Genomic DNA, 10,814 nt, shown 5'->3' with positions numbered 1-10,814 from the left:
GAATAAACATAAATTTTATACTTACCACATTTGAGCATCATTTTTCAGTTGTTTAACAATTATTCGAAATGTAAACAAGAACAAAGGCGCTGTAGACTTGTATGAGCGGGAAAAAAAATCACGTGGTCATTTTTGCGCGTTTTAATTCAAAGAATATGTTACGGTGTGGAAATTCAATATTAAGGACAAATGTTTTTGCTATTATTATTTTTTACATTAATAGAAAAAAAGTGTTTTCTTTCCAAATATAGCTATCCATTTTAATTTAACGATTTCTTTAGCAAAAGAGGATTTTCTTTTAGTTCAAATAGTTTTTTGCCAATGCTCCACTGGTATAGACATGTTTCGGACACAACACCGTTACATAATTCAAGGGTGTCCATTCGGTTGGGCTCAAATAAATATATTAAAATCTATTTGTATTAATCATCTTTTATAATGAGAGTGCTTTAATATCATGAGCTATTGACATTTCATGAAAAGGTTTTTAAAAAGTCATATTCGTAACATAAACACAAACTGGACATAAAATGTCACCTAATCAAATATTCACACTTCTGCTCAAACAAATATGGCTGGGAACTCAAAATAAAATATTATATTTAGAGTAGTCTGGACAACCTGCCCCTTTACAAAATAAGCTGGGAACCAGACTAGATTTAGAGCAGAAAACAGTACAAATCCGGTATTTTAAAGGTCTAAATCTGCGTTTTATTCCTTTCCGATATTTATTTCAAGCGCAATATCAGAGGTAATCCGAGCATGATATTTTCGCGGAAAAACTATGGAGAATTCGCTTAAACAGCTTTCTGACGAAGTAGTTCGTTTACTGGGAAGTTCACAAGTTATAACATCTGTATACAGTGTTGCAAAAGAGCTGATAGAAAACTCATTCGATGCAAAGGCGTCGTCAGTGGAAGTCAAACTGGTAATTGCGTAGAATTTAAAGTTCAGCTTTAGTTCGGACATCTAGATCGGATGTTGTTATTTCACTGTTGTGAACCAATATCATATAAACTTGTTTCATCAGTTTTTTCGGCGTAGCTGTATACGCCAGCTTTTCACCTTACCTAATCTTTGTAACTGTCCAATAAAATTCAAATAAAATTTCCCGCGGCTAGGTCAGAACATAGGGACCGTTAAGTAAAAATATTCTATTATACTACATATATATACAAGGGATACAACTGTGAAAATTCCTGCACACAACCATGGTGTAAACAATAGCGAAAAATTTGCTTCCAAACGCAATAAATACACCAATTAAACTGTATTACAACAGCTAAGACATTTATCTTTCAGAAAATAATACACTTGGCAATAAAGTACAAGCTTTTCATTGAACTAAGAGAGAAAGTTTCATTCAAAATGCTCAAAAATCCTTACTTGGACACAGGTGTGCACAGCTGAAAACTTAGAATTCTAGCAGTAATTTTCGTATTCCTTTGTTATAAAGCTCTTTTGCTGGTACATATTCCTTGGATAGTTTTTTTCATAGTAAAAAAGAACATAATTACTATTTAGTAAGCATATTTTGCTAGAAATTCACATCAATCTGCTTCAATTTCACAATGACAATGTTTTACTTTCATTTTGGATAGTTCACATATATTTCAAACATGCGATTTGATTGGTTGAAATTCCACTGCAGTAATAAATCCAACCATTCACGTTCCACGTAACATTACCTGACAAATTGCATACAATTCCTTGAAGATAGTAGAAATGTAAACAAATTTAATATTTACGGTGTTTTGCATATATGCAGTTACATGCAATTATGGAAGGTGTCTACTTTGATTAATAAAGTGTCTATGGATAATAAAACAAGGTAAAATTTGCTCAACTTCTCTGTAATTATTAAATTATGAAACAAAATGTGTCAAAGTGGGTGTGCACACCTGTGTCGCATTTCGAAAATTTTACCGTTTTTCATGAAACTTTCGTTTCAAACACAACTATGAACACCTTTACTGCTATAAACATAGTTATTATCTGATAGATAAATGTCTGAGCTGTTGTTATACAGTTTTTTTGGTGTAATTATTGCTTTTGGAAGCGATTTTTTTGCTATTGTTCAGACCATGATGTTGTGCAGGCAATTTGACAGTTGTATCCCTTGTATATATGTATATAGTATAATAGAGTATTTTTTACCTAACGATCCCTGTGGGTCAGAATGAATACACTTCTTCTTCTTCTTCTTTTATAATAATGGCTATGTTCAATCCTGATACATTATGGCCATGCGTGGGGGATTAAAAAGAAATAGATTGATAGGTTTCCCAAGTTACTCAATCCACTCAGGAAAATCCGATCAACAGTGATAAAAAAAGGTGCAAAACCTAACACCTTAAGCCCTTAAGACTTAAATATATACATATACAACTGTGCATGTGGTGAGAATATTAGTTGAGTTAAAAACAGGATGTAATATGAAGAGGGATGAGCAATAGCCCCAACACACACAGAGTATATGCAGACATAATTGTCTTCAGGTATCGTACAAGTACGAAACTTTCGAGGTCGAAGAAAAATTGTGAAGGTCGCGAAAATACGTGACAAAAGAACAAAGTGTGGGCCAAGATCTGTTATGGCAGTAAGAATGGAAAATACTGGCACACTCTGTGTAAGTTGCCTCAATACCTGATCTTACAAAGAGGTTTAGGGTTTCTCTGCTGAAAAGAATAGTTAGTAAGTGATTTTTTTGTTTCTTAAAAGAAAAGTGAACCCCACGCAGGTTACACGCCACTCAACTTTTTCATTTATCCCATAGGCTGATTTGAGCATACGACGAGAATATTGGAAACATGTCTGCGTCTTTGTAACACTGTTTTACTGCGTGTTCAGCATGAAACAATTTTATCTCTAATGAAAAGGCTTAATAGATAAAACATTTTTACTCTCAATCTCGACATCAATACAGTTTGTGCGTGCACCTTTTATTTTCAGAGGATTGCCAGCGCGAGAACGTTTGTACTTAAAGGCTATGTTCTCATATTTAGTACTAACTTCCATATTCCTGTCAACATGTTAACATGTAAAAGTATAAAGAGCAGTGGAAGCGAGGCCTCACTTAAATGCATTGCATTTCAACCCGCGAGGTATCAGGGTCAGTTCGCGGCCAAAATGTCAGAGATTATATGCAGGTCATCGCTGCGTCGTCACGACTACCTTATGTGCTGACCAGAGTTTGGGGCCAGTAAAATAATCTTTATATAATAAAGACGCTATAGCGTGAACTAGGTGAACTGGAATTTTCTTTAGACAAGAAAGATGTTAAATGAAGATATCCAGCGATATTATTATGGTATGTCAATAATAGATTCTTAATGTGTTTTCAACAATACCATGATAAATATTATTTTTAATTAATTTAACAAGAATTATTCCACCATATTGACTAATGTATTAAGCATGAGCGCGATGATTCTCAATACTGTTAATAATCGAATCAAATAGCAATGCCCGACAAACCACTAAAACAGGTTTGTTCGAAGAATGTGCGTATAAATATTAAAAATATGTACGGATACTTCGCGTGTGGCAGGTTGACTCATATGTTTTAATTTCACTTCCATTCTTCTTTTTGTTTTTTGTTTTGTATCTATAGGTTTATGACCAGCAATAAGTAATAATGTAAAATAAGCCGCGAAAACTCTGGGTAACATCCCGTACTGCATGTGATGTAGCTAAGAACTGCAGAAAAAAAGACATTATCTATCCTTGATCTCATTCATTGAACTCTTTACCTTTCATAAACTCCAACCACAATCAATGCCGTATATCTTTTTATACGCCCGTTTTTAAAAACGGGACGTATTATAGTTTCACCCTTGGCGGGCGGTCAGCGGGCGGCGTCCACAGCAGTGTCCGCTCTCTAATTCAAATAGTTTTCATCTGATCCTCACCAAACTTGGTCAGAAGTTGTGTCTAGACAATATCTAGGTCAAGATCGAATATGGGTCATGCCGGGTCAAAAACTAGATCACGGGGTCACTTAGTGCATTTCAAGGATTAAGCATGGTGTCCGCTCTCTAATTGAAGTAGTTTTCATCCGATCTTCACCAAATTTGGTCAGAAAATGTGTCTAGATGATATGTAGGTCAAGTTCAAATATGGGTCATGCGGGGTCAAAAACTAGGTCACGAGGTTACTTAGTGCATTTCAAGCATTTAGCATGGTGTCCGCTCTCTAATTGAAGTAGTTTTCATCTGATCTTCACCAAATTTAGTCAGATGTTACATCTAAATGATATCTAGGTCAAGTTCAAATATATGTCATGCCGGGTCAATAACTAGGTCTCGAGGTCACTTAGTGCATTTCAAGCATTGAGCATGGTGTCCAAAACCTTCGAACGGGTGTATCTTGTGACTGTTTTGCACTCTTGTTTAAAGATATTTCTTGTTTAACTTGACTATAACATTTTTTTCGTTTCACATCAATTTTCTATTTGATCAAACACCATTTAAACATTTAAAATTTCATTAAACATACATGCCAGTAATTCCAGGACATTGAGCTAAATTTTCCGGGATTTTTGCTGATTTTCCGCGACATGTATACATATAGCGATATATATAGACATATATGCATTTTTGGTATGCATTTTGTTTTTCACATAGTAAATTGAGTACATTACTTATAAATATGTTGTTAGCATCTAAAACGATTTTATGCATTGTTGATTATCACAGGCATTTCATTAATCTTTTCGAAGTGTATGATCTCCATCGTTAATTTTATCTTTATTTGCCATGTTTGCCAAGTCACAATTTATTTTCTTTAAAGCCATCTTGTTGAAATGATGCAAGCGGCAGGTGCGCGTAGCAACTTAAAATCGTATAATATATCCGCCTAATAGGTGATTCGTATTTTTTTTTTTTTAATTTAATCTTGCTTAAAAATAAATGTTTTGATACAACCGAATAATGCATGAAATGCACAGTTTCCACGAGGACAACATCGATGTTTTCATCAAAAGTTTCCGAAGTAACTGTCCACGATTTTATCGTGGAGGAGTACAAAATACGGACCGATTAGTGTTCTTGGTATAACAAAGCCACTTACACTATAGATTGATTATGACACGGGGTTGTTCACGCATGACTAATTCACAACCGCACGAATCTTCAGATGTGTGAACAACTCCTTTGCCCTTACGCAGAGGGAAATTATAACGTCGCATATTAAAGGGACCGTAAACCACAAACGACGAAAAAAGAAAAGTTCTCAATTACCTTCTTTTTTTACAATTATTAGGTCACTCCAAATTGATATGTTGGTCGTCGGATTTGCCGCACCTATTTTTTCAAAATGGAAAAAAAATTAAAAAATTACCACTCTGACTCATTTTTGTGTTCTTCTGTAATCATAGTGCATGTTTGTTTTGTTTTTAATTTGGGCAAAAAAAGCAGAAACGATTTTGAGGCTGAATACGAATGCCAAATATAGTGTTTTGTAACCTTTTTAATCGATAACTGCAGACGCTAAAATATTTGATCAAGACAACCAGTACATGTTTTGCTGTCTTGACCGTTTTGACAAATTGAGGTGAAAAGTTGCTGCAGCCAACCATTAAAAATATAAAAACATCTTCTACATTCTGTGACTTATTTGAAAGTGTTTGTTTACGTTCGAACATGCAACTATCAGCAGATACCGTTGAAGCCTGTTCAATTTCAAACAACATCGGGATACGTTCAATCCAGGTAAACTCGGACACTTTTCAGCTGTTGTCAATAGCCATGTTTTCAAATGACCAAAACAACGGTATATTTCGGACTATTAAAGGCTACCAAAAGCATCAAACGGTACTCTTCAGATTTTATCGTTATGTGCTGACGTATCATATGCGGATTTATTGAAAATTTTAAGCAACTGGCGTAACCGCGAAGCGGGTAAACTTGGACGAGGAAGGTAAAACTCGGACACAAAGTGGAAAATTTCGGACACGTAGAGAAAAGTCGGACACATGTATGATTAAAAAAAATAATAATATAGGCTATCTCAAGTAATCACTTATTGTATAAGGTGGTATACAGGAAGCTAATGGATACATATACTGAAGTTATTGTTTCTAGCAGATACTCGAAACGATAATCCAACAAAACATTCTTGGTGGTGGTAAGTTTTACTAGATCTAATATCTTACTAGCCCAACACAAATATCTACGCTATTAAGCAAATTCTGGGTAGTAAAATGCCACAACTACGTGGATTTCGTTTTCATTTATTTAGTTCCAATGCATAAATTTGGTAATGCAATCACAGTTTACTGTTTTGAAATCTTTATTTTATTTGATTTGTACACAACATTTCCAGGTTGTTGTTAACTTTAGAATCCGACAAAAACAAACGTACAACTTTTTTTTATTTAACTTTGAAAACTTATCGGTGTTGTCCTGCGTTATTTCTTGTCAGCCACTGGACCGATTTAGATAATTATATTAGACCATTGGGCCTGTATTCATCAACGCTTTAAGTCTAAAATATAGACTCAGATTTAAGACAGGAATCGAAATAGTGTTATACCAAAGATGCTAATCACACAACAATCGCTTTCAACGGAGAGATAACTAAACAAGGATCGCTTTTCATTAATTCCACATGATTTGCTTTCTCTAGAAAATTGATCATTGTGGTTGTATAAGTTACTATAGTAATATTTTGTGCATCAAACATGTTACCAATTATATTGTTTTGTAAGTAGATCTTTGATAAATTTATAACTCTGAGAAATAAAAATGATCATACATTTATAATAATAGTTGAAATGTGCATATTATAAATTAATCATTGTATATCCCTATTCTATACATATATACATTATATAAATCATATACATATGTATTATGTATGTTTGTCAATACAATTATAATGTTCATTGAGTAAAACTTAGTTTACATATTCCTGCAAACTTCAACAATTATAAAAACTTTTATAACTTCGATATTTTGTTCATAAATTAAAATATTTAAATTGCAAAGTAATGCGACAAGTCTTCTCGTACACTGTTCACGTAACAGTCTTTCACTTTAAAACCCACACTGCATCGTTGCATCAGACCCTTACGACCGAACTTAGACGGGCGGTTTTTCGCCTTAAAATAAAAGGCGCCGACTACGAACCTGAAGGCATTCCCAAGCTTAATTGCATCTTCTTTTCTGACATAGCACAGTTGCCTGTAAAAAGCTGCATCGCTGTAGACTTCTATGACATTTTTGTCAACAGGGTTTTGAGGCAACAAAAGAACGGTGTTCCGATTTCCAACTCGCTAGAAGCCCAGCGGTGCATATGGCCCTATTCCACAACGAAAACAAGCCCACGATTCACTACGATTTATCGCATTTATTGAATCGGGAAAACTCATGACGGTCTACGATTCAGTTACGACATTGGTACGATTGAGTTACGACGAATCTTGGGGTTCGGTTGAAGTCTTGCGAATAGGGTCGCGACTTAACTACGATGTGTAAGAATCTACTGCAATTGTACTACGAACGATGCAGATCGGTCACGACTAAGCTAGGACCTCAACGAACACATCCATGAATTAGGCGCCAATATCTATTGATATTGATCTAAATCGCGAGAATCTTAGCGGGCTCGCAACTCACTCGGGGTGAACTCGTGAGTCTTGAAAAAGTCGTAGCTGATTCGTAGACAGATCACGTGATTACCGATTTCCCGATTGAGTCACGATTCCATTACAACACCCAAGAACGCACTATGACGCTGTTACGAGTCAACTGCAATTAAATTCAGTCTTGGAGGTCCTGGCCAAATTTTAAACACGTCTGGCCACGATTTTTCGGGAGCTCACGAGTTGCAGGAATCACTTACAACCGGCCCATGACTAGCTACAAATGTGCAAGGACCTTCGCCGATAGAGCTACGATTGTCCCCGACCTCAAAATATTGGAAATCGGGACAAATCGTTGGGAATCAGGTCGTGGTGGAATACCCCTAATACCGAAAACGTATACCCCATACACGATTACGTTCTTCGTTTTATGAAAAGTAATAATCCTATCATAAAAAATATTGGCTAAAACACATGCACACTAATTTGCAATGAAAAATATAGATGAAAATTAACTTATTGTAGCTAAAGGTATAATGGCAAAGTAGAGATAGGAAAAGGGAAACAACTCGCATATGCATGAGAACACCAAGTAGAGTCTCTGCAGCCTTTAGACTCTTCTAAAAAAGAGATTGTGCGAGGCAACGAACTTTATTAAGCGGGAAAAATTGACTGTCAGACATTTTCCTGAGCGATTTTTAAACAGGGAAAACTCAGACAGTGCCTTTTTTTCTCATTTAATGTTAATAACGTTCAAGTTATCCATGAATATTTATAACATAAATGCTCTCTATTGAATAAGGATCACTTTTAATACAAAATTTGATTATGAAAGTGTTATATTACCTATAGGATGTAAAGTTTTTCCTTGAACGGACTTTGAAGGTTTGGATGGCGTTGTTTTGGTTTTGAAAGGAAGTTCGCAGAATATCCCAGAACTCATTTAAATGCAATAGGAATTCCCGATGATGTAGTATTCTTTTTATGTCCCCCACCCACTATAGTGGGGGACATTTTGTTTTTGCCCTGTCTGTTGGTCTGTACGTTGGTCTGTTTGCTCCAACTTTAACATTTGCAATAACTTTTTCAATATTCAAGATAGCAACTTGATATTTGGCATGCATGTGTATCTCATGGAGCTGCACACTTTGAGTGTTGAAAGGTCAAGGTCATCCTTCAAGGTCAGAGGTCAAATATATGTGGCCAAAATCGCTCATTTTATGAATACTTTTGCAATATTGAAGATAGCAACTTGATATTTGGCATGCATGTGTATCTCATGGAGCCGCACATTTTGAGTGGTGAAAGGTCAAGGTCAAGGTCATCCTTCAAGGTCAGAGGTCAATTATATGCGGCCAAAATCGCTCATTTTATGAATACTTTGGCAATATTGAAGATGCCAACTTGATATTTGGCATGCATGTGTATCTCATGGAGCCGCACATTTTGAGTGGTGAAAGGTCAAGGTCATCCTTCAAGGTCAGAGGTCAAATATATGTGGTCAAAATCGCTTATTTTATGAATACTTTTGCAATATTGAAGATAGCAACTTGATATTTGGCATGCATGTGTATCTCATGGAGCCGCACATTTTGAGTAGTGAAAGGTCAAGGTCATCCTTCAAGGTCAGAGGTCAAATATACGTGGCCAAAATCGCTCATTTTATGAATACTTTGGCAATATTGAAGATGCCAACTTGATATTTGGCATGCATGTGTATCTCATGGAGCCGCACATTTTGAGTGGTGAAAGGTCAAGGTCATCCTTCAAGGTCAGAGGTCAAGTATATGTGGCTAAAATCGCTCATTTATGAATACTTTGGCAATATTGAAGATACCAACTTGATATTTGGCATGCATGTGTATCTCATGGAGCCGCTCATTTTGAGTGGTGAAAGGTCAAGGTCATCCTTCAAGGTCAAAGGTAAAAAAAATCCAAAAAAAATCAAAGCAGCGCAGAAGGGGACATAGTGTTTCTGACAAACACATTTCTTGTTTAATATCAGTTCTAAGAATAACTGTTTATTCATAAGATCCAAAAATAACTGGTGTTGATGAACTTTATGTCCCATAATAAGATATTTTATGAAGTGTCTGATTTTTTACCCCTGTCCAATTTAACCCGGATTGACCCTACATGACGTAAGATTTTTAGCGAGGCTGTTTTTGGAGAAAACCAGAGCTATTGTCAAAGCCTGCTCGTAGTCAGACGTTCGCTGTAGGCGTCGTGCTAAAACCTTAACATTGGCTCTAAAATCAAAGTGCTTCCACCTACAACTTTGAAACTTCATATGTAGATGCACCTTGATGAGTTCTACACGCCACACCCATTTTTGGGTCACTAGGTCAAAGGTCAAGGTCACTGTGACCTCTAATATCAAACTTTAACATAGGCTCTAAAATCAAAGTGCTTTCACCTACAACTTTGAAACTTCATATGTAGATGCACCTTAATGAGTTCTACACGCCACACCCATTTTTGGGTCACTAGGTCATAGGTCTAGGTCACTGTGACCTCTAATATAAAACTTAAACAAAAACCTTAACATTGCCTCTAAAATCAAAGTGCTTCCACCTACAACTTTGAAACTTCATATGTAGATGCACCTTGATGAGTTCTACACGCCACACCCATTTTGGGTCACTAAGTCAAAGGTCAAGGTCACTGTGACCAAAAAAAAAAAAAAAAATCTGACAAGCTTTCGCAGCCAAGCGTGGCACCCGTTATGCGGTGCTCTTGTTTATACTTTTTCTTCATTAAATGGGCATATGGACGATATGTCCCTATATGTAGGCACATTTTTCCTATAACACAATTTTAAGTCAACAAAAAATAAACATAAAATCACTAAATGCTGGTTCTAAAAGTTTCACAGGGACAACATTTTATAATTTTTAAAATACATGGTTGACTGAACATGTTTAACAGCTAGGTCCATGTATTTCAGAAACATCAAATAAGTTCTTTATAATGTATAAATTTATTTCAGAAAAATATAATACCGTATACTAGCCATTGATATGCCCCTTTTAAAATAAGGTAGCGACAATGGATTGTATGCATGGCCTTTGTTTGACTGTCTGTCATTATCATTTTCATGATTGTCCCTCTCCAAGTGCTATTGCAACATGGTATACCTTTTCACAGCTTGCTTGCAACATGGTATACCTTTTAACAGCTTTCACTGTTTAAAACTTCAAAAAAATATAAGCAGCAGTAGGTAGACATG

The 10,814-nt window shown here is 35.7% G+C and overlaps 1 protein-coding gene across 4 annotated transcripts in view; it reads left to right on the top strand.

The window, feature by feature from the left end:
- The first annotated feature begins 737 nt into the window (after nt 1-737).
- Nucleotides 738-10,814, top strand: part of LOC127857590 (PMS1 protein homolog 1-like) — a 56,452-nt gene continuing 46,375 nt past the window's right edge. The window contains exon 1 of one of the 4 annotated variants that reach the window (XR_008038513.1): nt 738-928. Coding sequence is in view for 1 of the 4 variants with exons in the window: in XM_052394066.1 (XP_052250026.1) it covers nt 785-928 (144 nt within the window). In the remaining 3 variants the exon portion in view is untranslated. Of the gene's footprint in view, nt 929-1,709; nt 1,832-10,814 lie in introns of those variants that run through there. The other 3 variants (XM_052394066.1, XM_052394067.1, XM_052394068.1) reach the window with 3 other exon arrangements.

This window comes from Dreissena polymorpha, chromosome 14 (assembly GCF_020536995.1).
Source record: "Dreissena polymorpha isolate Duluth1 chromosome 14, UMN_Dpol_1.0, whole genome shotgun sequence".
NCBI lineage: Eukaryota > Metazoa > Mollusca > Bivalvia > Myida > Dreissenidae > Dreissena > Dreissena polymorpha.
This window is presented reverse-complemented; position numbering and strand designations above follow the sequence as displayed.